This window comes from Bradysia coprophila (genome assembly GCF_014529535.1).
Source record: "Bradysia coprophila strain Holo2 chromosome IV unlocalized genomic scaffold, BU_Bcop_v1 contig_84, whole genome shotgun sequence".
NCBI classification, from domain to species: Eukaryota; Metazoa; Arthropoda; class Insecta; order Diptera; family Sciaridae; genus Bradysia; species Bradysia coprophila.
Genome location: NW_023503376.1, coordinates 3,619,648 through 3,647,548, shown reverse-complemented (window position 1 = coordinate 3,647,548; position 27,901 = coordinate 3,619,648). Strand labels below are relative to the sequence as shown.

The following is a 27,901-nucleotide window of genomic DNA, read 5'->3' as shown; positions in this document are numbered from 1 at the left end:
AATTTCATCGTTTGGAAAATAATTAATTTAAACGTTGAATTTCATCGTTTGGAAAATAATTAATTTAAACGTTGAATTTCATCGTTTGGAAAATAATTAATTTTAACGTTGAATTTCATCGTTTGGAAAATAATTAATTTGAACGTTGAATTTTATCGTTTGGAAAATAATTAATTTAAACGTTGAATTTCATCGTTTGGAAAATAATTAATTTTAACGTTGAATTTCATCGTTTGGAAAATAATTAATTTTAACGTTGAATTTCATCGTTTGGAAAATAATTAATTTTAACGTTGAATTTCATCGTTTGGAAAATAATTAATTTAAACGTTGAATTTCATCGTTTGGAAAATAATTAATTTTAACGTTGAATTTCATCGTTTGGAAAATAATTAATTTTAACGTTGAATTTCATCGTTTGGAAAATAATTAATTTTAACGTTGAATTTCATCGTTTGGAAAATAATTAATTTAAACGTTGAATTTCATCGTTTGGAAAATAATTAATTTTAACGTTGAATTTCATCGTTTGGAAAATAATTAATTTAAACGTTGAATTTCATCGTTTGGAAAATAATTAATTTTAACGTTGAATTTCATCGTTTGGAAAATAATTAATTTTAACGTTGAATTTCATCGTTTGGAAAATAATTAATTTTAACGTTGAATTTCATCGTTTGGAAAATAATTAATTTAAACGTTGAATTTCATCGTTTGGAAAATAATTAATTTTAACGTTGAATTTCATCGTTTGGAAAATAATTAATTTAAACGTTGAATTTCATCGTTTGGAAAATAATTAATTTTAACGTTGAATTTCATCGTTTGGAAAATAATTAATTTAAACGTTGAATTTCATCGTTTGGAAAATAATTAATTTTAACGTTGAATTTCATCGTTTGGAAAATAATTAATTTGAACGTTGAATTTTATCGTTTGGAAAATAATTAATTTAAACGTTGAATTTCATCGTTTGGAAAATAATTAATTTAAACGTTGAATTTCATCGTTTGGAAAATAATTAATTTGAACGTTGAATTTCATCGTTTGGAAAATAATTAATTTAATCGTTGAATTTCATCGTTTGGAAAATAATTAATTTTAACGTTGAATTTCATCGTTTGGAAAATAATTAATTTTAACGTTGAATTTCATCGTTTGGAAAATAATTAATTTAAACGTTGAATTTCATCGTTTGGAAAATAATTAATTTTAACGTTGAATTTCATCGTTTGGAAAATAATTAATTTGAACGTTGAATTTCATCGTTTGGAAAATAATTAATTTAAACGTTGAATTTCATCGTTTGGAAAATAATTAATTTAAACGTTGAATTTCATCGTTTGGAAAATAATTAATTTAAACGTTGAATTTCATCGTTTGGAAAATAATTAATTTGAACGTTGAATTTCATCGTTTGGAAAATAATTAATTTAAACGTTGAATTTCATCGTTTGGAAAATAATTAATTTTAACGTTGAATTTCATCGTTTGGAAAATAATTAATTTGAACGTTGAATTTCATCGTTTGGAAAATAATTAATTTAAACGTTGAATTTCATCGTTTGGAAAATAATTAATTTTAACGTTGAATTTCATCGTTTGGAAAATAATTAATTTAAACGTTGAATTTCATCGTTTGGAAAATAATTAATTTTAACGTTGAATTTCATCGTTTGGAAAATAATTAATTTTAACGTTGAATTTCATCGTTTGGAAAATAATTAATTTAAACGTTGAATTTCATCGTTTGGAAAATAATTAATTTAAATATTGAATTTCATCGTTTGGAAAATAATTAATTTAAACGTTGAATTTCATCGTTTGGAAAATAATTAATTTTAACGTTGAATTTCATCGTTTGGAAAATAATTAATTTAAACGTTGAATTTCATCGTTTGGAAAATAATTAATTTTAACGTTGAATTTCATCGTTTGGAAAATAATTAATTTGAACGTTGAATTTCATCGTTTGGAAAATAATTAATTTAAACGTTGAATTTCATCGTTTGGAAAATAATTAATTTAAACGTTGAATTTCATCGTTTGGAAAATAATTAATTTGAACGTTGAATTTCATCGTTTGGAAAATAATTAATTTAATCGTTGAATTTCATCGTTTGGAAAATAATTAATTTTAACGTTGAATTTCATCGTTTGGAAAATAATTAATTTTAACGTTGAATTTCATCGTTTGGAAAATAATTAATTTAAACGTTGAATTTCATCGTTTGGAAAATAATTAATTTTAACGTTGAATTTCATCGTTTGGAAAATAATTAATTTGAACGTTGAATTTCATCGTTTGGAAAATAATTAATTTAAACGTTGAATTTCATCGTTTGGAAAATAATTAATTTAAACGTTGAATTTCATCGTTTGGAAAATAATTAATTTAAACGTTGAATTTCATCGTTTGGAAAATAATTAATTTGAACGTTGAATTTCATCGTTTGGAAAATAATTAATTTAAACGTTGAATTTCATCGTTTGGAAAATAATTAATTTTAACGTTGAATTTCATCGTTTGGAAAATAATTAATTTGAACGTTGAATTTCATCGTTTGGAAAATAATTAATTTAAACGTTGAATTTCATCGTTTGGAAAATAATTAATTTAAACGTTGAATTTCATCGTTTGGAAAATAATTAATTTAAACGTTGAATTTCATCGTTTGGAAAATAATTAATTTAAACGTTGAATTTCATCGTTTGGAAAATAATTAATTTGAACGTTGAATTTCATCGTTTGGAAAATAATTAATTTTAACGTTGAATTTCATCGTTTGGAAAATAATTAATTTGAACGTTGCATTTCATCGTTTGGAAAATAATTAATTTGAACGTTGAATTTCATCGTTTGGAAAATAATTAATTTAAACGTTGAATTTCATCGTTTGGAAAATAATTAATTTAAACGTTGAATTTCATCGTTTGGAAAATAATTAATTTGAACGTTGAATTTCATCGTTTGGAAAATAATTAATTTAAACGTTGAATTTCATCGTTTGGAAAATAATTAATTTAAACGTTGAATTTCATCGTTTGGAAAATAATTAATTTAAACGTTGAATTTCATCGTTTGGAAAATAATTAATTTGAACGTTGAATTTCATCGTTTGGAAAATAATTAATTTAAACGTTGAATTTCATCGTTTGGAAAATAATTAATTTGAACGTTGAATTTCATCGTTTGGAAAATAATTAATTTAAACGTTGAATTTCATCGTTTGGAAAATAATTAATTTGAACGTTGAATTTCATCGTTTGGAAAATAATTAATTTAAACGTTGAATTTCATCGTTTGGAAAATAATTAATTTGAACGTTGAATTTCATCGTTTGGAAAATAATTAATTTAAACGTTGAATTTCATCGTTTGGAAAATAATTAATTTAAACGTTGAATTTCATCGTTTGGAAAATAATTAATTTAAACGTTGAATTTCATCGTTTGGAAAATAATTAATTTTAACGTTGAATTTCATCGTTTGGAAAATAATTAATTTAAACGTTGAATTTCATCGTTTGGAAAATAATTAATTTTAACGTTGAATTTCATCGTTTGGAAAATAATTAATTTTAACGTTGAATTTCATCGTTTGGAAAATAATTAATTTAAACGTTGAATTTCATCGTTTGGAAAATAATTAATTTAAACGTTGAATTTCATCGTTTGGAAAATAATTAATTTAAACGTTGAATTTCATCGTTTGGAAAATAATTAATTTAACGTTGAATTTCATCGTTTGGAAAATAATTAATTTTAAACGTTGAATTTCATCGTTTGGAAAATAATTAATTTTAACGTTGAATTTCATCGTTTGGAAATAATTAATTTAATTATTTTAATTTTTAACGTTGAATTTCATCGTTTGGAAAATAATTAATTTAAACGTTGAATTTCATCGTTTGGAAAATAATTAATTTAAACGTTGAATTTCATCGTTTGGAAAATAATTAATTTTAAACGTTGAATTTCATCGTTTGGAAAATAATTAATTTAAACGTTGAATTTCATCGTTTGGAAAATAATTAATTTTAACGTTGAATTTCATCGTTTGGAAAATAATTAATTTTAACGTTGAATTTCATCGTTTGGAAAATAATTAATTTAAACGTTGAATTTCATCGTTTGGAAAATAATTAATTTAAACGTTGAATTTCATCGTTTGGAAAATAATTAATTTAAACGTTGAATTTCATCGTTTGGAAAATAATTAATTTTAAACGTTGAATTTCATCGTTTGGAAAATAATTAATTTTAACGTTGAATTTCATCGTTTGGAAAATAATTAATTTAAACGTTGAATTTCATCGTTTGGAAAATAATTAATTTAAACGTTGAATTTCATCGTTTGGAAAATAATTAATTTAAACGTTGAATTTCATCGTTTGGAAAATAATTAATTTTAACGTTGAATTTCATCGTTTGGAAAATAATTAATTTAAACGTTGAATTTCATCGTTTGGAAAATAATTAATTTTAAACGTTGAATTTCATCGTTTGGAAAATAATTAATTTTAACGTTGAATTTCATCGTTTGGAAAATAATTAATTTAAACGTTGAATTTCATCGTTTGGAAAATAATTAATTTAAACGTTGAATTTCATCGTTTGGAAAATAATTAATTTAAACGTTGAATTTCATCGTTTGGAAAATAATTAATTTGAACGTTGAATTTCATCGTTTGGAAAATAATTAATTTAAACGTTGAATTTCATCGTTTGGAAAATAATTAATTTAAACGTTGAATTTCATCGTTTGGAAAATAATTAATTTGAACGTTGAATTTCATCGTTTGGAAAATAATTAATTTAAACGTTGAATTTCATCGTTTGGAAAATAATTAATTTGAACGTTGAATTTCATCGTTTGGAAAATAATTAATTTAAACGTTGAATTTCATCGTTTGGAAAATAATTAATTTGAACGTTGAATTTCATCGTTTGGAAAATAATTAATTTAAACGTTGAATTTCATCGTTTGGAAAATAATTAATTTAAACGTTGAATTTCATCGTTTGGAAAATAATTAATTTGAACGTTGAATTTCATCGTTTGGAAAATAATTAATTTAAACGTTGAATTTCATCGTTTGGAAATTAATTAATTTGAACGTTGAATTTCATCGTTTGGAAAATGTAGGACATGTTTTGCATTAGAAAGGTGGTTATGGCCCGAAATTGCGAAAAACGTTGTATCTACCATGGTAGGTATGCCGGTATTTTTTCGCATACGACGTCTTGTCGACCTCGGCTTCGCCTCGGGTCGACATCTAGTGTGAAAAAATACCTTCATACATACCTTGGTAGATAAATAACTATTACTCACTTAGCTACCTGGAAGGGAGTTTTAACGTTCATGTCAATGAAGTAATGACTCATTTCCTGGAAACTTAGAGAGTAAAGTAATTCTTTGTTGTATGCAAACCTTTTTGAGTCGATTCAGAGTGGTCTGTTTCGTGTTTGAGACACACTTTATTCAACTTGACTTGTTAGAAAAATTAAAATTGTTTTGGACATTTGTTTTTAAACGAAGAAATTATTATGCCGACGAATAAACAAATTTTAATCCCACTACCAGCTATACTATACGTTATAATTTGCTTGACGCAAGAGTTGAGAAATTAAAACTCATTGCACGGTCCGAACCATCTGCCACTTGTGACGCAAAATTTTTTTGGTCAAATTTTGTTTCTAGAATTTCTTTGGTCAAATTTTTGCTGTTACAGTTTTTGCGTACAAGCGAAGAATGCGTCACCTCCAGCGATATCAGTTGTTTTGGAAGTATGCACAGGGACTTGCGTCACTTTTACTCTTTTGAGTGTTTTTGACTGATTCCGTTCACACACAAAGTTATTGTTGACCAGGTCAAATTATTATCATTTTGCGAAAAAAAAAAGAATTTTTTTTCTTTTTCTTGTAATCAATGACGGGAACGATACAAACTTAGTAATTCCATAATGATAATCAAGAATCTTGTTTATGGTTCGGTGTAAAGGTCATGCAAGTTTCCATATATTGAAATCTCATTCGTTCAAACAATTTTTTTTTGTTATTCTCAATTTTTCATTTAATTAATCCAATTGTTTTGGTTTGGCTTTCAGATAGCTGTTGCTAAAGGTCAGTCTATCACCGTTTACATCAAACGCGGAGATTATGCAAAATTCAAGATTGTGGTATGTAAATTTCTTTCTCAAATTTTTTTTCTTCTTCTTATCATCTGTGTGAAACATATCCGGCATTAGTAATACAGAGTATGTGCTTTTCGAGTATCGGTTAGGCAAAATCGTGACTTCGTGCGCGTAGTTTCATGAAGCATTAATTTGTTATTTTCTTTCGTTCTATTTCTTTCGATAACTCGTCATTACAATCTGTGTTTACCTGTTGTTAAAAGATTGTTCATTTTTTTAAAGATTTGACACAGAAACGGTAATTAGTATGTAAAATTGCATTGCAGCCGTTCTAGCCGTTCGTGTACATATTTTTGAAATGGTCCAAGATAAAAGAATCGCATGTGTACCACAGTAGAATCGTTAAATCATTTGTTCAAAACAAGGTTCTGAAAGAACAGGTTAAGACACTTACGAAGGCGGGTGAAACACAAATCTTGACAACCACTTGAAAACAATTTTTTATATAAAATTTTCCAAACCTAGTTCACGCTACAGGAAAATTTTGATTACACCGCTTTCGTGATCAACTGGAAAGTGTCGTAACCTGTTCTTTCAGAACCTTGGTTCAAAGTACATAATCTAGTTATCTGATACACAATCTGTTACTTCATTAGTTTTTAACTTTTATTCTTATATAGGAGAACACAGGTGAGAGTTTGTAGTCTATTTTGATCGTTGCTTCGATCAAGGCTCAGAAAGAACAGGTTAAGACAACCACAGAGGCGGGTGACACCAAATTGTATAAACGCACTCACTACAGATTCTGTAGTACAGATAGTGTGAGAAATCAACTCAAAAAAAATCATGTCCGGAGCGATAGCGGAGGACTTGACGCAGTCTAACTTCCAAAAAAAGAACGAAGAAATTTTTTTGAGACGCGGCAACTATATATAGCCGAACATTTCAGTTTCTACCCTTCGGTTTATATCACCACAAAACATATTTTATCATATTCTCGCTTCAAATACGAGGAAAACGAGCTATCACTCGACTATGTAGGTTTAAAATTGCCGGAGATACATCGTTTTGAAATTGGTCACTTTTCATACAAAATACACCAAATTGACTGTTCCCAAACAATCAAAATCTGTCAACTTACTCTGTATGTTTCTATCTATCTATCTATCGACGGTCGATCTCGGAAACCAGTCAGCCAATCTCCATGAAATTTTGCAGAGTCTCAGGGTGGGCATAAAAATGAAAATGTGATACGCCATTACCCCAGGAAAAACCAGAATTTTGTTTTATTGGCCTCGAAGTGGTTTCTGAGTGTGGTTTTCGAGGGTCGGGAACGCGTTTTCGGCTGTAGCTTAGCTGTATTGAAACCTACAGAGGCGTCCGACCCATCAAATGAAAGGTATTCGTAACACGATTCGAACAAAAAAATAATTTAAAAACTCGGAGCAGATTCGTTTGAGCTAGAGTGATTAGAGTGACCAAATTTTGAGCTACTCGAGCGTAGGATGAAAGAACTAATATTTTTTTGGGTTATGAGAGATAGAGAATTACTTTCTTCGGCAAAGTCTCAGAGTTTTGCGAGTAGAACAGAGGGGCATATGTGAAAAATGTCGAAAGTTAGAAATGGGTGGGTCAATTGGGGCTTTGGAGATATTTCTTGAATTGTGGCAGATAGAGAATTACTTTCTTCGTCAAATTTTCGAATTTTTCGAGTTTCGTCAAATTTTCTATTTTTGTCAAATTTTCGATTTTCGTCAAATTTTCGAATTTCGTCAAATTTTCAATTTTCGTCAAATTTTCGATTTTCGTCAAAATTTCGATTTTCGTCAAAATTTCGAATTTCTGTTATAAACTGTTATAAAAAGCAGTGTTCTAAAACTTCTAAAACGACTGATATCCCAACAAAAATCTCTTCGAGAAAAGTGTGACGCAGTCTTTGACGTACAATTTCTAAAATAAATGATATCGCTAGAGTTGACGCTTTCAGCTTCGTTACGCAAAAATTAAATTTTACACCCAATTAGTTCAAACAAGCTGGCTTAGTTTTTCTCATCATCTGCCAAATAATTTTTACCAAAAAAAATTTGACTGGAAACAACCAAAATTTTACCAAAAAAATCTGCGTCGCAAAGTGGCAAATGTTCAGGAACAGACCAGCAAGAAAGTTTATCTGCCACATGCGACGCAGATTTTTAGCCCCGTACGAAGTACAAAGGGGCTTATAGGATTACGATGCCGTGTGTAATTGATGGAATTCGAAGCAGACGGTAAGGGCAAAGTGTTTGCCTATGTTCATAGATGACGAATCTGCAATAAAAATTTTGTCTGTCCGTCTGTCCGTCTGTCCGTCTGTCCGTCTGTCACGTCGATATCTTGAGTAAATCAAATCAGATTTCAAAAAAAAATTTTTCCCTGTAAGATAGTCGAAATAGTGAGGCTAAGTTCGAAGATGGGCATATTCGGGTCGGCCCTTCGTGAGTTAGGGCCACCTAAGTGATTTAAGGTCTTTTGGTGATATTTATGGCAAAATAAACGATGGAAATGTAAATGACACGGCAAATGTCAATACCAATCCAGGAAAAAAAAGTTTTTTTTAAATCGGGTGAGTGGACCGTGAGTTAGGGCCTTAGAAGTGAAATGCTACTAGGGCCCTATGTGTATTTTACATAGAACTCGAGTAAATTTCATTCGTTTTTCGTAATTTTTGTTTGATTTGGAAGGTAATCGAATGCCGAATAGAATGTAGTTGAAAAAAATTTTAAAGTTGGGTCCTCGGACTAAGGCCACTACTAGGGCCCAATGTGTATTTTACATATAACTCGAGCAAATTTCATCCGTTTTTCGTAATTTTTGTTTCATTTGGGAGGTAATCAAAGGCCGAATAGAATGTAGTTGAAAAAAATTTTAAAGTTGGGTCCTCGGACTGAGGCCGATACTAGGCCCTTCAAAAAAATACAATTTTAGGGCGATTTGAAATTTTTGTTTCATTTGAAAGGAACGTCGTACAGGGCTTCGTAATTGCGCTATGCGCAATTTGTTAGATGTACACATTACATAATAATTTTACTTTAACTACATTAACCGGCGCAATAGTCTTACGGTCAAAGTAGGGTGACAGACGCACTAGGGTCACGTACGCAATAGATATACGGGTTTGTACGGGGCTCAGTCGCAGCAAACGCTCCGACTGTTCTGATGGCTCGTTTTGGTAAAATTTTGGTTGTTTCCAGTCAAATTTTTTTTGGTAAAAATTATTTGGCAGATGATGAGAAAAGCTAAGCCAGCTTGTTTGAACTAAAATTGGATGTAAAATTTAATTTTTGCGTAACGAAGCTGAAAGCGTCAACTGGTCAAATCTAGCGATATCATTCATTTTAGAAATTGTACTTCAAAGACTGCGTCACACTTTTCTCGAAGAGATTTTTGTTGGGATATTTTTTTTCGAAAATTCAGAATTTTGTTTTTGTTAATCTGTGTGTATCACCGCCTTCGGGATCAACTCAGGGTTGTCTTAACCTGTTCTTTCAGAACCTTGGCTTCGACAACAGATGACGATGATGATGTTTCTGGCGTTGTATGACCAAATTCTTCATTGAAAAGAATAGATGTTCTGAGATTAGCCAGCATTCGCAGTTTTAGTTGACGGCCTTTCAGAATTTTCACTCAAGTCGAAAAGATCACGACGTCGATTTTATTAGTCTACCATTTGTACAATGGGTTGTAGCGTAGCAAATTATTGCTCCAAACGTTATAGTGAAATTAACGTATTTGTTGTCTGAAATCTTCCAAATCTGCAGATAGTGCAAGAAGAATGTGATAGTCTTTTCGAAGTGACTATTTCCACCCGAGTGCAAATAGTCAATATCAACACTATTTGCACCAGAATTAAAAAAACTCTCGAAAATTATAAAAAAAAACCTTTGTTCGCAAGCCGTGTGAATTATATTATCGAGAATGCTATTCGCACAGTTCTTTACAAATGGTGTAAGGAAAGTGTCTGTTTTGATCCAACTGAATTCTACCTTCTAGAAACTGAGTACCGAAGGAGTTTGGTTTGTTCCTATTGAATTCATCCTTCTACAATTTGTGTAAGGAAGGAATCTTGTTTTTTTTTTCAACTGAATTTTACCTTCTACACTCGGGTGCAAATTTTTTATCCTGCTTTTTGTAATCGATTTTCCATGCTTCTACACCAAAAACCGTTCCTTTCATCAAAAAAACATTTTTTCGGTGCACTCAGCACTCAGCAGGTAATAGTACATTAGTGTCTAGGTGGGACATTTTTTCCCGCGAATGGTAATGACTCATTTTCTGGCCTCAAGACAACAAAATATTGTACGTAACTCGGACGGAAAATGAAAAGTCACGTTTTCGTGTGGTTATTGACCTCGGCTTCGTCTCGGATCAACAAACTTCACGCGTAAATTCGACTTTTTCGATCTTTTCCGTCACTGTGATGTAATATTACGTTAGTGTCTCGCTGGGACATTTTTTTGTTGAAGCGTGTCGGAAGGTTCTAGCCGAAGGCGGTTTTCGACTCATGTAGCATTTGAAAGAAAATTTTCCTTTCCTACTTTTGTTTCCGGAAAGAAACAACCAACCTCTTTTTCCGACAAACCCAATACCACCATACAATCGCGACCGCACAATAAATTCAATGAAATATTTCTGATGAACCGTACTGTTTCTATTTTCGCAACCACAACTATATAAAAGTGTGACGGAATGAAGATCAATTAAATATTTTTCTTTATTAATCGCTTTCTGTATATATGTTGTATGTTTGGAACGACAGTTCACGTGTTGTAATTTTATATGGTGCGGCTGTTAGTGTGCAACGTTAGTATTGACGACGACGATGCATTTTCTAGATCGTTGTGCTTTACAGGTTGAAATGTCGACTTGTAACTTTGTTTTGTGATTATTTTGTTGAATTATAATAAAGTGTTCAGACCGAGGCCAACACATCATATTGCTGCGACTTTTTTTAATCGATCGAAACATTGAGTAGAAACAATATCGTGATTGAATCAACAAGTTCTCACATTATGAGTGAGTAGAGTACGTTGGATGAATTCTATGTCATCAGTCTTAACGTGGGAATATCGTTCAAGAGTGTCATCAGAAACTTTCAATGTTCTTCTGGCACGTAGCTAGATCAGCAATTGGTTCAATTCTGTCGGGTTTAAAGTCTGATTCAAGTCTGATTCACAATAAAGTCAATTGCCAAGTGATAATTCGATAGAGAAGAACTCATTCAGAGTGATATCGCCAAATCTTCAGGTGATTTTTTTAACTTTGGAAACAAGCGGTCTCCGATTTTAATGAGTGATAGCTCGTTGGATTCGTCTTTCAATTCTAGGAAACACGTGTCTTTCACTTTTTCTTTAAAAAAATTGTTTTCTTTGAAAAGCGCTCAAAAGTGAAGACATGTCAGAGGGTACCGAAAACAGTTTTTCAGCAATAACTCAAGAAAAAATTATTTTAAATTGTTGTAATGTTGTACGATTGTCGGCCTTGAAAACACCTACAGGTGGAGTATACGCACCGCTTGGTGCTAGTTGATCCACTAGAGTTATGACTAGAAATATAGTTAATGTTCGGAGAGTCCGCCTTTTCTGCAGCTTCGATGTACCACTGAGCTGAGTATGGGGTGTTGTAGCTGGCCTCACCCACTATCGTTGCACACATAAATTAATCCAGTACTTTTGGCCTGCAAGCCTACAGAAGTCTTGAAAAAAAAGTTGGTGCCAAAATGTAGATTTTTTCCTTCTGTCTGAGGGTCCAACTGCCAGAACAGCGTCTGCAACGATAGTGGGTGAGGCCAGCTACAACACCCCATACTCAGTTCCGCGGAACATCGAAGCTGCAGAGAAGGCGGACTCTCCGAACATTCACTATATTTCTAGTCATAACTCTAGTGGATCAACTAGCACCAAGCGGTGCGTATACTCTACCTGTAGGTCTTTTCAAGGCCGACAATCGTACAACATTACAACAATTTAAAATAATTTTTTATTGAGTTATTGTCGAAAAACGGTTTTCGGTACCCTCCGACATGTCTTCACTTTTGAACGCTTTTCACAGAAAACAAATTTTTTTAAGAAAAAGTGAAAGACACGTGTTTCCTAGAATTGAAAGACGAATCCAACGAGCTATCACTCATTTAAATCGGAGACCGCTTGTTTCCCAATCACCTGAAGATTTGGCGATATCACTCTTAAAACAAACGACCCTTTAGTTACAGAAATCTCATCACAAAATTGACTGAAAAATCATTAATTTTGTTCTTCTCAACTTTGTTTTCCTTCCAAAATAGGTACCCGAATCCAACACAACCGTATCAACATTAAAACAGGCCATCAAGCGTAACTACGAACTCTCGCAGCAACGATTAGCCAAACAAACATTAAAGAAATCTCGTAACGATAAACGGGATAAACATCATAGACATAAACATTCATCATCATCCAGCCAATGTGAATTTTTCGATTCAACCAAAATTTCGTGGCGATGGTTATGGCGAACATATTTTTTAGAATTTGATGGTTGTAAACTTACAAACGATAAACAGTTGCTGTCTGACTACGGTATAGTGAATAAATCTGTGCTAAAATTTGTGAAAAAGAACAAACGAAGGTGAGGAGGAGACAGAGAGAGAGAGAAGGAGGGGGACAGAGAGAGAAGAAAGAACGAAACGAAATAAATTAATAAAAAAGAAAAGAAAAGAAATGTGTGAAATCTTGTGCCGGCGATTGTGTTAACTGAAGTAGTTTAATTGTTGGTACTTATTGTAATGATAACAAAAGCGTGTGTTGTAATTTAAAGCAGAAAGAAAACGTAAATTACAAACAAATCGTTGTAAGTGAATTAAAAAAGAGAACCAGAAATTGAAACGGTGCTACGTTCCATATATTAATTAAAACAACAAACAATTCGACCAATCGTATACGAACCAAAAAAAATGAATTTTTAGTCAGTTCGAGGTCGTGCATTGAGACGATACACTGCTTTACATTATATACACATTTTGATGTAGTGACTTTAATCGAGAGGAAAAAAATGGATTGGATCAACTCATTCCATTATGGATTCCAATGACATACAATACCAATCGACCAACCAACCGTTGACATGGAAATTTCTATTCTATTCAAATTTACTCATCGCCATTCACCTATCACTTTCGTGTGGATGGAGTTTTGAAAGTAGCCAAAATGTACACGTGAATCGACATGGTTTCGAGCTGATCCAAGCGAATAATCTGCAGCGACAGGAATTAATGCAATCGGTGTGCGAACAGTATTTCGAACCGAACGACCAATCGGTGGATAATGTTCCCAGTGAGAAAATGGATCATTTGCTCATTGACGAGAAGCACAAATTTCTGTACTGCTATGTGCCGAAGGTGAGTGTATGGATGTTAATGATTTATTTTATAAACCCGAAGCCTACACATAATAGCATCACACTTCGAGATATTAACATTAACCAGATCAAATCTCTGTTAATGCTTTCCACTCTAAAAATAAATAAACGCGCCCCAGCAAGTGTTCGGAATACATTTCGGGAAAAGAGTGAACTGGAATTGAGTTGTGTTTGTTCGTTTTGTGTTCTTTAATTTCTTTTTCAAATTAATTCGTCACTCTCGATGACACACTAACGTATCAAAAGAGATTATTAAAGTAAAATGAAATGTAACCTTAATATGACGACGATCAAAACTTTTTTTTTTCGAATTACTGATGAATGAGACTGTTGTTAGGGATACCAGTTATATGACAGACCATCAGAGCAGAACTAAATAATTTATCATTTTTTGTTGTTTTTTTTCCTTATGCATGCCTTAATTAATCCCTTTCACGCAGGGCCGTAGCTAGACAAGATTTTCAGGGCGGGTTCAAGCACTTAGATTGAAACTTTATAAAAAGCTTTACGTTTATTGTGCAGAAGTAGATGTTAAAACGATTGTCGTAATTTATTATACTATTTTTGTTTGTGTCTACTAAAACTAGATTGTGTAAATTATTAGTTATTTGTGACAACGCGAGCGGAGCGAGCGAAATTTTTTCAGTGATAATGATAGAGACAACTTCAATTTTTATTTGATTTCTTTTGAACATAACATCGGTAGTCAGGATGGCCATTTGATGCCGACTTCACTATTGCAACAACGCCCTTTCATTTTTGAAAACTTAAAGAAATGGCCATTCCCTCAAGAAAGAAAGACTCAAAGAATTGACTAAAAACAAGGCATCAGAACAGTCGGAGCGTTTGCTGCGACTTAGCCCCGTACGATCCGTAATCCTATTTCGTCCGTAACCATAATACGTCCGTAGCCGTAATACGCCCGGAACCCTAATACGTCTACAACCCTCTAATGCGTCTGTTACCAAAATGCAAGTCAAGTTGGGCATGGTCAAATTTACTGAAAGTGTTCATTTTTAAAATTGCGCATAGCGCAATTACGAAAGCCCGTACGAAGTACCTCTCAAATAAAACCAACAATTTACGACATTTTTAAAAACCCAAAATTTTTTGCCAACTTTCCATTGGGTATTCAATTACCTCTCAAATAAAACAAAAACTAGCAAAATCGGTTGAGATTTACTCGATTTATGTGCAAAAAGCACTTAGGGCCGAGTAGCGGCCTTAGTCCAAGGGCGCAAATTTGAAACTTTTTTTGCCATCATTCTATTCGGCATTCAATTATCTCTCAAATGAAACAAAAACTAGCAAAATCGGATGAGATTTACTCGATTTATGTGCAAAAAACACTTAGGGCCGAGTAGCGGCCTTAGTCCAAGGGCCCTAATTTGAAACTTTTTTCGACACGTTCTTTTCGGTATTCAATTACCTTCCATAAAAAACTAAATCTGGCAAAATCGGATGAGATTTACTCGATTTATGTGGAAAAAACACTTAGGGCCGAGTAACGACCTTTGAGCCCTCCCAACAAGCTCGCGTTGCATCCTACACAAAAACAATGTTCAGCAACTTTGTTCTACTCGTCAATACCTTTCATTTGATATATCACAAGCAGCTATTACGTGCGTATTTCGGTAGATATCGTCGAAAGACTGAAAAACACCTATAGGGCCCTAGCTCTGGAAGGGCCGACCCTACCATGCCCATTTTCGAACTTGACCTTACTTTTGTCGATACCAATCGGGGAAAAAAAGAATTTTGAAAAAAGGTTGTGATTTGCTCAAGCTAGAGGGGTCACGGACGGACGGACGGACGGACATTTTTTTTATTGCGGATTCGTCATCTATGAACATAACCAAAAGCTTTGCCCTTACTGTCTGCTTCCAATTCGACGTGTTACAAACGGCATATTAATCTTATAAGCCCCCAGTACTTCGTACGGGGCTAAAAATTGATTTCGGAAACGTACTGCCTTTTTAAAATCCATGCTTGTATGTTAAATGTAGTTAAAAATTATAAATAAGAAGAGTGATGTCTTCTAGTATAACTTTTGAAGTCACTGCTTCATAAAAAAAATTTACTTCCAGCCAAAAATTGTACTCTTCTCGACTCTTCTTTGAACTTTGTTAAGGGTTGAAGAAACTAAGGAAACACAAAATTCTCTGAATAGCTTCGATTTGTTCCAAACAAGAAACTACAGTCAGTGATTTTGAAGTCAGAAAGTTGAGGAAATATTTTAAATCAAGAACATGAAATTTTTGAGAAAAAACTTCCAAAAATTTTCTAGCGGTACAACAGCCGTCTCAACTCGTCTATGAAAACCGCTGCCATGATCCGATATCTTTAGAAATCAGGTTTTAGTAGTTCAAGAACGAATGCTTTTTTATGAGAAAGCACATCGTACAGAAAAGCTGTTCAATGTCATTAACAAAGTCATGTAGCTACACTGGAAGTTACTTGTTGACGACCATTTAAAATTCAAAATGCGACAAATGTAGCTACTGAGCCAAGTGAACGCTGAACATCTTTTATGACCTTCAGCTTTCAGCGTAGATCAGACCTAAAGCATTCATTTTTGACCTGAATTTACCCGATTCCGAGCCCTCAAACCCTGATGAACAAAAGTACTTGATGACTCAAAAAGGAAAAATTTCGAAAATTTCGTGTTTAAGCAACTAAACAAGTTTTTGTCTCAACACGTCCATCAAAGGTAATTCGGGATTAGGATAGCCAAAGGTTGAAGGAAAAAACGCTTTGAGCATCTTGAATGTTTTTCATACAACGTCCTGCATTAAAACTCAAAATTGTTTTAAGTCTCTACTATGTAAATAGCCGCGCAGCGATACTTTTTTTTATGAACTTAGAAGATATACACAGCAAATGAACAAACAGAATTAGGTTGATAAATACATAAGGCATATGAGAGACATCAACTTCAATCGATATGTCTTTAAGTTAACAGAATTTCCAGATGAACTCTAGAAGTTCCAGAGCGGGCTCGCAAGATTCCAGGGCGGGCTCAGCCCGCCTAAGCTCATTAGTAGCTACGGCCCTGCTTCCACGATTCTGAGAAAATTGATTTATCGTTGATTATAATAGATGTATCGAATCAACATCATCGAATTGCTAATCGCCTACAGGCCTTGACGGCTTTAACAGAGATTTTTTGTTGATGTTCAATAGTGTTTGTGCTATTCATTTTATATTAAAAAAAAAACGAAACGGCGTTAGGGCCTGGAGCCGATCGATTGTTCAACAAAATGTGTGACTTTACATTTTAGGATCGACTCCGATTCATTGTGTTAATCGAAGAAATATTTTTCAATCGTAATCTGTTTCTGTAAATGACAATTGACTGAGATCTTTTACTATCTCCCTAAACATTCGATTTATGGTTTTCATTCCTAAACGAATTTGCATTTAGGTTTGCTTCAGCTGGCCCTCTTATACAATCACACTTCTTATAAGAAGTTATTCCAAATGAGTTCCATCGTTTGGTGCGGGTGTCCACAATTAAAGCTCGCGTTGTCGATATATTCCCATTCAGAGCCTAATATTTGGAAATCGTTTTTGAGAATTTTTGGGAATTGAGGGAATTTTTGGGAATTTTTGGGAATTTAGGGAATTTTTGGCGATTTTTGGGAATTTTGAGAATTAATTCCCAAAAATTCCCTAAAATTCCCAAAAAATTTCTTTTCTTTGCATTTTTATAATTAAATACTCGTAAAAGATCAGGAAAAGTTCAAAAACCTTTAAAAACTATGAACAAGCAAAAAAAAAAATTTGGATTTTTTTTGGAATTTTAGTGAACTTTTGAGAATTGGTTCCCAAATATTATGCTCTGAAGGATATAATTCTCGTCGATGTACTCGCACCAGCCAGGGCGTATACTCTACTTGTAGGTCTCTCCAAAGCCGACATTAGCACAACACCACAATAATTTAAGAGCAATCTACACTCCGACCCCCTATGAAATACATTTTTGATGATAACTTTTTATTCGAATTATTTTTGAAAAAAGTGGCCTCATCGTTTGGTGCCAGAGAACATATAAGGTTTCGATAGCCACTGGAATTGTCCAGATTGATGTAGTGTACTGAGAAAAGACTCAAAATTCCTAAAATTTGTGTTTTTTGTGATATTTTTTGGACATTTGAGTTTTCTCGGCGTAGACTGCATCAATTTTGACAATAAACCGCGAGCGTTAGTCCATACTATTTTTATTTCAATGAACACATCAAAAACACACTGAAAATGTATATTGATATTGGAAAAGTGGAATTTGAAATTCCTAATTTCAGTTTAAAAAGCCGCTCCAATTTTCAAAAAATCTCGCGCTTGAAAAAAACAAAACAATTTCGTGACTTAACAAATTGGGATGTTTTATTTGTTGACAGTTTGTTTTAATTGTGATCGCCGAGATAACCAAAAAACCAACACTAACAAACAAAATATTCCTATCAGCTGATAAATACCTAATATCACATTTCGATTCTTTATAGTTTCCGTACGTGAGTTCATCATGGCAGTGATTTTTTTAAATTAATTTCTATAAAAAAATAGAAAAAGTTTTTATAACAAAAATAAACTTTTATTAAAAAAGGCTCGCGGTTTATTCTGGTGACTATCGCAACTTTATATGTTGTGGCACCAAACGATGAAACCACTTTTTTCAAAAAATATTCAAATAAGAAGTTATCATCGAAAATGTTTTTCATAGAAGGTCGGAGTGTAGAGTCTACACTGTAGACTGCTCTTAAAATAATTATTTTTGAGTTATAGCCGCAAAAAGGTTTTCGGTACCCTCTGACATGCTTTCACCTTTGAACACTTTAACTGAAAATTTAAAAAAATGTTCGAAAAAAAATGAAAGATAGGATTCTCTAGAATTGAAGACGAATCTACCACTCCTTAAAATCGGAGACCACTTGTTCCTCTATCACCATCACCTCTAGTTTTGGCGATATGCCGCTTAAGCTCAATTTACTGAATATATTATATTCAATATGTTCTGAAATATTTGTTGTATTTTTTGGGAATTTAGGGAATTTTTGGGAATTTTTGGGAATTTTTGAGAATTTTTGAGAATTTTAGTGAATTTTTGGGAATTTTGGGAATTTAGAGAATTAATTCCCAAATATTAGGCTTTGTTCCCATTTGAACAACATTTCATTGCATCCACCATGTACAGTTCGTAATCGGTTCAGATTGCACTATGCCTTTCTAGGCACCTTGAACTCGTTGGTTCGATTCGGGTTGGGTTAAAAAAAAAAGATTTGCATAGTTTGTGTAGTTCCAGAATTCTTGCCATTCCACTACCGGGTCAAAATCAGCTTTGTTATGCAGTTTTGCTGTTGTTGTTGTTATTGCTCCTTTTCTTGATTTCAGTCATTGAACTTGGTTCATTTGCAGGTCCTGGTGTAGCGGGATGTCGGAGAACTGTCAGTACAATGACATCCCGCTACACAAGGACCTACAAATGAACCAAGTTCAATGACTGAAATCAAGAAAAGGAGCAATAACAACAACAAGGCTGTTCATCACTTTTCGCAGGATAATTTTTTCTTCCGGATGTCTGGTGGTAGAATATTGTTGAGGGCTGACAGCCAAGGAAGTGGTATAGAAGCGACGTTTCCCTTTATGAGCCGCATCGTTCTGTTTACTTCAACGTCGACTTTGTTCACATGACCAGCTGGTAATACCGCGTGAGCACATTTGGTTGGTTTTAACTTGCATTATTCGACAACTTTCTCAGATCGATGTGTTAGGGTAATCCAGAAATCCACTTTTTTCATCATTCAGGAAAGAATATTTGATAATAGCCAACGGCCGATGCGACTTACACTCATTACGATGTGTCCATCCCACGATATGCTTACTGAAGCATTTTTATAAATTTTATGCCACTCAGCATCATAATATGCAAAATTTGCAGACTTTCGATGCATCTGTGGCATAAAACGTTGTATGCAACTCGATGCAAAGTACTTTATTAGGCTCAAGATGTGTATTATTACACACGGCCTGCGGCGTAATAAAGTACTTTGCATCTCGATTGCATAAATAACTATTTCACCATTGTTTTCGCAACAAATAAGAACTTTTTCTGAGTATTTACTGCTAAAGGTACAATAGTGAGAACCCATGAAATTAGTGTTGGCAACCTTAAAAGTTATCTTTTCTTTGTCACCAGGACTTTGATTCCCGAAGAACTTATTTTGACAAAAAAAATTCCAAACTTTATTCCACCGCGCTCATCGGTTTGACTAATATTTAAAAATTGTATTTTGCTCCACTTAGTCTTCGAAGTGGTGATTGTCAATGACCACTTCGAAGACTAAGTGGAGCAAAATACATCATTGTTGAGTGATGAAATTAGTGTGGAACGAATGGATAGTATGGATCGAATGGATAGGATGGAGCGAATGGATAATACGGAACGAACAAAATCCCATGATAAAACGGAAAATGAGTTCACTGTAATTTATAGATCCCCACAAACGACTCGTTGAACAATTTTTTTTCTCTTATAAATGGCAAAAGAAGTCGGGTTCTGTTGCGGGGAATTTATGTTTGATTTATTTGATTTACGAGAGAAGGACGGGACATAACTGAATGAACCCTTTGACCCTTTTAAATACTTCTACAAATTTTCTGTGTAGCTCTCGCTCTGCGCTAGTTTCCTATTGTGTTTCTGAATCGAAGAAATACAATTCGTCGAAGTAGGTAGCCCTATACGAAACAATTAAGAAGACATATGTCTGGTCGTCATGTGTTATGAATGCAAAATTAACCTTCACTCCTTTCCATTATGTTAAATAGATGGCTGGTTATATCTATACAAACAATCGGTGTTGCTTGTATTGTCTATATAGTAGTGTAGTGTAATACTTACGCTCCAAGTAATTTATTACCCAAACAAAACAATTTGAAAAACTTAAATTGAGTCCACGATTTAGGCTGTTTAGCCAGCACATTGTGATAGTTTAATGAAATTTGCTTTGTTTTGATTTCATTATTTACAATTTGTCAGATCGACGACGTCTTGGATTTTTAAATCAACATTCGATAATGCAGCGCAACATTGAAACACTTAGTTGACCCACATGAAAATTTATTTTTAAAAATTTTATTTATTGTTGGAAGAACGAACGTCAGCCGATTAAAAGTTATTTGTTTTAAATGTAACTTAATCATGATAGCAGATGGAAGCTCTGTATGTTTACGTATGGAGATAAAATGTAATAAAAACATGTCGAAACATCCGTACCAAAAGAAGCGACGAGGCGACAAATTATTCAATGTGTTGAAACTCAATCCTTACATTCTAATTGCGCGGTATGCACCTGCACAGAAGGTCAATGTCGCAGTCTTCTATCGTTTGTAATCTTCAGACTTCTCCAATCAGTCAAAAACACTCAAAAGAGTAAAAGTGACGCAAGTCCCTGTGCATACTTCCAAAACAACTGATATCGCTGGAGGTGACGCATTCTGCGCTTGTACGCAAAAACTGTAACAGCAAAAATTTGACCAAAGAAATTCTAGAAACAAAATTTTACCAAAAAAATTTTGCGTCACAAAGTGGCAGATGATTCGGACGTATTAGGACGTATTCTTGCCTATTTTAAAAAATTTCTTAAAAGTACTTTCCTCAACATCTGCCACTTGTGACGCAAAATTTTTTTGGTAAAATTTTGTTTCTAGAATTTCTTTGGTCAAATTTTTGCTGTTACAGTTTTTGCGTACAAGCGCAGAATGCGTCACCTCCAGCGATATGAGTTGTTTTGGAAGTATGGACAGGGACTTGCGTCACTTTTACTCTTTTGAGTGTTTTTGAGTTCTTTTGGAAGAATTAGTAGATTAAAAAAAAATTAAAATTTAAAAAATTTTAAAACTTTGGAAAATTTGAAAAATTTGAAAATTTTTGAAAAATTTGAAAATTTTGAAAAATTTCGAAAAGTTTTGAAAAATTTGAAAAAATTTGAAAATTTTGAAATTCTTTTTTGAAAAATTTGAAAAATTTGAAAAAGTTACAAAATTTGAAAATTTTGAAAAAGAAAAATTTTAAAAATTTTGAAATATATAAAAAATTAAAAAAAAAATTGAAAAATTTAAAAAAAATTGAAAAATTTAAAAAAAAATGAGAATTTTAAAAAAAATTGAAAAATTTAAAAAACATAGCTAACGCCGACCCGTACGAAACACCTATTCGTATCAAAAGCCTTTAATGTGAAACTCTTCATTTCTCTTACTTCATTTTCTTTTCTGCTGAAAAACTATTCTCCCTTTAAAATCACTTACATTATCCACTCTTTGCCTTGTTATCATATACAACTAAATTGCCGGAGGCAATATAGACAGCCCCGTACGAAGACAAATTTCATAAATTCCTATTTAAACAGCTATATACCGCTATATTTAACTATATTTCACTATAAATAAACATTTCACAGAGGAATATGCTATTATATAGCTCTATATGCCTGTATATAGCTCAATATAGCTGTATATAGGTATATATAGATGTCCGTATATGGAATCCCTGAAACCCCACACACATAACAAATTATTTCCATGTTAACAGAAACTCTCTAAGCATCATTTTTCCCAAGATATTTCTATTTTACTAAAATCCAATATGGCCGCCGGCAGCCATTTTGTTAGGAGACCGGAAATAGTACCGACGCTTTACATTCGTTAATACCTTTCAAACAAAAAAAAATTCATGAAATTCGGTCAAAATTTACTCGAGATATTGACAAAATACACCACGTTCACTGTACTTCCTAGTAGCCAGATAAGAGCTCACTCCAAGAGACCTAGCTCACGCTCCGGAGAACATAATTTCAAAAACTTTTTTTTCCCTGATTGGTACGGTCAATACCTATCTAATAAAGCTAAAACAGACGAAATATGTTCAAATGTGGCCGACCTACAAGCAAAAACTGCTTGCCGCCCTGTGCCTGTTCCACACCAAGGGGTCTAACTCACGAGTCGGTCATCCGATTTCCATAAACTTTTTTTTTGTCGATCGGTATTGTAAATACCTTTTATTTGACGTATCAGTTACAAGTGTAACGTTTGAATGTCCGGAGATATCTTCGAAAAACCGTAAAGCACTTATTGGGCCACAGCTCGGGAGGGGTCGATCCAAAATCACTCATCTTCGAACTTAGCCTGTCTTTTGACATTACCAAACGGGAAAAAAAAGAATTTTCAAAATTGGATGCGTTTTACTCAAGTTATCGTGCAGACAGACAGACGGACAGACAGACGGACAGACGGACATTTTTTTTTCGCGGATTTGGCATCTCTAGACAACCACAATAGGTTTCCCCTTACTCAGGGAGTCCAATTCGACGTGTTACAAACGTATGCGTAAACCTATAAGACCCCAGTACTTCGTACGGGTCTAAAAATTGAAAAATTTAAAAAAAATTGAAAAATTTAAAAAAAATTGAAAAATTTAAAAAATACTAAATTTAGGAAAAAAAATTGAGGCGAGCAGAGCTTATCAAAAGCGAACAAAGTTTTACCATACTCACACACACACACTTAAAGATGTTCTTATATGGGGCCTATATGGGAACTTCGAGGATCCCTAGCTCCGAAACGAGGCCGGTTCCCACCAATTTTTTTTTCTGGAATGTCTTAGAATGACGACTACAATCTACTCCCAAAATTTCAACCAAATCTAAAGAAGACTTTAGAAGATAGGAAACACGGACGGAAGGACGGACGGACGGACTAACAAAGTAACGTAGGATTTTTTCATTTCGTTTAAAGTACTGAAATTGACCAAAATGTATGGAAATGGGGCTTCTTGGAAGATTTTTTGCGTGGCCAAATTTTAAGCTGCAAGAACGTGTGATAGCTCGTTGAACTCGTACGGACGCCTAGTTTTTTTTAATGGTAATTTGGAGTCATTTGTATTTGAATTGTAGAACTTCAATATTTGCTGTATATATGGTTCTGCAGTCTACGACAAATTTTTTCTAGTGATAGGACTTGCGTCACGGGTGCTATGCTAACGCGCGCCCATGATTTCAATACAAACTCTTCCGCCCCAAACTCGATAAACAATCTCTGCCTTTATGTATTCCAGGTAGCCTGCACAAATTGGAAGAGAATGCTGATGCTTATGACAGGCCAATCGAATGAAACCGATCCGCTGCAAATACTAGCATCACAAGCCCATCAACCGGGACGATTTTTGAAATTCAACTCTCTAACATCCGAACAGCAGCAAATTGTTTTAACCGAATACACCCGATTCATAATTGCACGCCATCCGTTCGAACGGTTGCTGTCGGCGTATCGCAATAAATTGGAAGGTGATATGCCGAGTGCACGATACTTCCAGACTCGTAAGTTTTATGACGAAAAAAAAAATGCTTTCCGGCAGTCTCATCAAATTTTACGTATGCGTTTGCATGTATAGGCATCGGTAAGCAAATAATAAAATCGTTTCGACCGAATGCAGCCACCGAATCGTTGGTACGCGGTCATGACGTTACATTTTTGGAATTCATACAATATTTGCTGACACCGGAGCTTAGCATGAACTACCAAACGAACAATTCGTTCAACGAGCACTGGGAACCTGTACATAAATTATGCCATCCGTGTGCACTCAAATACAATGTGATTGGTGAGTTGAATGAACTTTGTCGACATTTTCGGGCCAAGTATTGACCTATGGTCCTATCCTCCACAACAGGCAAATACGAAACACTCATCGATGACAGCGCATTGGCATTACATTTGGCTGGCACCGACAATCTTACTTTTCCTGCTAGTCAACGAACGTCGGGAACGAGCGAACGACTACAACAGTATTTCGGTCAAATACCGGTGAGCGTCACTCGAAGTTTATACAAATTGTACGAAGATGATTTTCGACTGTTCGGATACAGTTTGGAGGACGTGCTGGGATTCGAACTTGGTTGACTCGGTTGGCTTAGCTTAATTTTTTTTAAAATAATTTTATCGAAAATTTACTCCAAAATTTCATGTGATACACAACCTTGAATCATGTTCAACACTTTACTGTTACGATGAAAAAATGTTTTTTTTTATTCGAATCGTGTCTGGGTTTCATTCATTCATTCATTTATTGTTCATTTTCAGTCGACTTAATACAAGCGGACTTAACTTAGGTATCACAGGTAGGACTAGGTAGCAAATAAATTAACATAAAAGGTACAATAACATAAAGGAATCACTGATAATAAATAGGTCGTCGATAATATCACAAATTAAGATCGTCGTGTCAAAGTTAAAAGTAGAAAATAGGGAAAAGAAAGGAAAAAAATATCACAATAATAAGAACTGGCTCAGCACTGAATCGGGAACACGTAGAAGCTCATTTCGGAATTGGTTATGCGGTAACGTTGGATCGATAACATCGGACACAGCATTGAACATACGGCAGACATCATTGAATGGCGAATGGTACGAGCGTTGTGTTCTGCATGATCTGATCCAGATAATACCATTGTGTCTCGTTGACCTCAAGTTGAATGTTATACGGGAGCGAAGCACAGGTGAATGGATCTTACCGATGATCAGTGAGTGGATGAACCAAATGCATGCGTTCGTTCTTCGTCTGGCCAGAGATTGCAGATTGAACTTTGCACACCTTTCGACGTACGGACTGAGCACGTAGTCATTGCTCGACCGGTTGAGATGATCTCCGTTCAAAAACATCACGAATCGCTTCTGTGTGCTTTCAATCGTGCTCCGATGAGTTACACAATTCGGTGACCAAACACATGATGCGAACTCCAGATTAGATCGTACTAATGCCTTATACACAATCTTGATGGCATCATCGTCCAAAAAACGTCTTTGCCGCATCACGAAGTTCAATACTGATTTCGATTTGTTGCTCACATATTCATAGTGAGAGTTGAAGCTCATTTTCGTATTCATCAAAAGGCCAAGATCGGTAGTGCTAGTGGTTCGCTCGATCGGTTCGCCATCCAAGACGTAATCAAAGATTAACGGATTGGACTTCAACGTGTATGTGATGATCTTTGATTTCGAGCAGTTGATTTCAAGGCCATTGTCACGACACCATTCGAAGAATCGGTGGATTGCTGTTTGTAGTCGGGTCGCATCTTCCTGCGTTCTGATGATTGAGGCAATCTTTTTTATCATCGGCGAAGTTGAGACATAATATGCCAGCCATGTCCACATCGGAATCGTTGAAGAACATAAGGAACATTATTACGCCCAAAATGGATCCTTGTCCGACGCCAGAGAGCACCACAAACACAGCTGATTTGTCTCTACCAATGATCACGTATTGAACTCTGGACAGTAGATACGATACGAACCAAAGTAAAACAGAGTTCGAAATCGGGAACGTTGGCATTTTACGGATCAGTTTCATCGCTCTAACCTTGTCGAACGCTTTAAATATGTCGACGTTGTACGTGTCGAGTTGAGCATTTACTTCGAAGGCTTCGTGGGTAGCGACACTAGGCTCCATCAAATTCGATTCAATATTTCGGTTGGAGAGGAATGCATGCTGGGATGTCTTGATGTTACGAGGAATTATGAGTTTCAGCTGCATGAAAACAACTCGCTCGAACACTTTGGCTAAATTCGGCATCACATTTACTCCTCTGTAGTTCTTCACGTCAGTTTTCCGGCCAGACTTGTAAACTGGAGTCAATTGCCCAATCTTAAACGCATCAGGATAGCATTTGTCGACTAGTGATTGCGTGTAAACGATGCTTAATGGTTCGGCCAAATAGTCGGCACATTCACGTAAGAAGAACGAGGAGACTCCATCATGTCCACTGCCTTTGCTTATGTCCATGCCGCGCAAAACAAAGTGTACAAGTTCCGTCGGAGCAGTGACATCATAGCAATCGTGATCGTTTCTTGTGTTTATGAAGTCGAGTAGCGATGGATCGTCGGGCTCGGTAGCGTAGACACTTTGGAAATATTCGGCGAAAAGATTTGCTTTCTCCGAGTCTGTTGATGCTTTCTTCCCATTCAGCTCAACAACTGCAGGTAGATTGTTTGATTTGCGTTTTGCATTGATGTGACGCCAAAAAGATTTCGGATCTGTTTTGATACAGGAAGACTTTTCACGTATGAAATCACTGTGCAATTTTGTCCTCAAGACTTCATATTCGTGTTTTGCTTGCAGAAACAATCTATCATCCAAAATTGTCGGGATAACATTCAGCAGCTGATGCTTTCGTTTTGCACTTAGTTTCCTAAACTCTTTGTTCCTCACGTTTTTCCGGTGTAGAAGTTCCTTGGTGTACCATTTGGGATTGCGAGACGAGCGAATTGTGGCGAGTGGGATGAATTTCTCGAAGACATCGTATATATTGGTGTACAACGTTGTAATTGACTCGTTTACATCCGGTGCACTGTGCTGAAGTAGGACAACGTCGGACAGATAACGGTTTATATCGTCATAGTTGGCTTTCCTGAAGCAGAACATCACGTTGGACTCGTCGGAAGAGATATTAGCAACAGTCGGACAACATTCAACAGTGCATGCGATTGGAACATGGTACTTGTCACTCTTCGATGAGGAAAGCATCAGAAAGTCTGCGCGGTTGACCACACACAGCTCGGGATTATCAGTATATACCGTGTCGAGGATGTTACCACTTACGTTGACGAATGACGACATTTGAAATAATCCATTATCGGATAGCGCTGACGTCACTTCACGTGCAATGATGGACCTTGCACACATGGATTCACCAATCACAGGAATGTAGTCGAAGCCGTCATCATTATCATGCCATTTAACACCAAACAGGTTAAGGTCACCGAAAATTTGGAGCGTGTCGGAACGTGTCAGGATTCTTTTAATGGCAGCTATGGCAGCAACGTGTGATCGATATATTGATATATCAGCCGTCGGCTGAATGTATAGCGAATATATGTATATATACCCTGATGGCAGCGAAATCCGTACGCAGACTGATTCTAAACCATTCATTTCGGGGATGGAAAATTCTGTGCATTGTATGCTATTCCGAACAGCAATTAGCACACCACCACCTCTGGTGGCATTAATCGTTGATTCGGATCTGTCTTTACGGAATACGATGTATCGGTCGCTCATAAATTCAAAATCACTTACGTCATCCGTGAGCCATGTTTCAGTGTAGGTGATAACGTCGTAGTCAGCAGTGGTAGAAGTGGCAATCAGGTCAGCACATTTATTGTCGGATATACCATCAACATTCTCATAGAATATTGATAGAAGTCGGTTTCCAAACGGTGATCGATCGGCTCATGTGTGAATTTTGACATCACAGACCCTAACGAAAAAATCCATTAAAAAAAATCACCCAAC

General features: G+C 34.5%; 2 protein-coding genes across 4 annotated transcripts in view; one reads left to right on the top strand and one right to left on the bottom strand.

Moving 5' to 3' along the window:
- The window catches only part of LOC119072935 (carbohydrate sulfotransferase 13), a 34,033-nt gene extending 9,393 nt beyond the window's left edge, over positions 1–24,640 (top strand). Inside the window, exons 2-6 of one of the 3 annotated variants that reach the window (XM_037178258.1) lie at positions 6,109–6,180; positions 12,455–13,543; positions 23,669–23,930; positions 24,005–24,214; positions 24,284–24,640. In XM_037178258.1, the coding sequence (XP_037034153.1) occupies positions 13,223–13,543; positions 23,669–23,930; positions 24,005–24,214; positions 24,284–24,513 (1,023 nt within the window). In that variant the 5' untranslated portion in view covers positions 6,109–6,180; positions 12,455–13,222 and the 3' untranslated portion in view covers positions 24,514–24,640. Of the gene's footprint in view, positions 1–6,108; positions 6,181–10,968; positions 11,188–12,454; positions 13,544–23,668; positions 23,931–24,004; positions 24,215–24,283 lie in introns of those variants that run through there. The other 2 variants (XM_037178260.1, XM_037178259.1) reach the window with 2 other exon arrangements.
- A 993-nt stretch (positions 24,641–25,633) lies between these two features.
- On the bottom strand, positions 25,634–27,292 carry LOC119072993. Its single transcript, XM_037178317.1, has one exon. The coding sequence runs from the start codon at positions 27,290–27,292 to the stop codon at positions 25,634–25,636; it is 1,659 nt and encodes a 552-aa protein (XP_037034212.1).
- Positions 27,293–27,901: the final 609 nt, after the last annotated feature.

What these genes read in the sequence shown, in the direction of transcription:
- LOC119072993 (XM_037178317.1), bottom strand. Translation starts at nt 27,292, where the DNA reads ATGTGTGCAAGGTCCATCATTGCACGTGAAGTGACGTCAGCGCTATCC.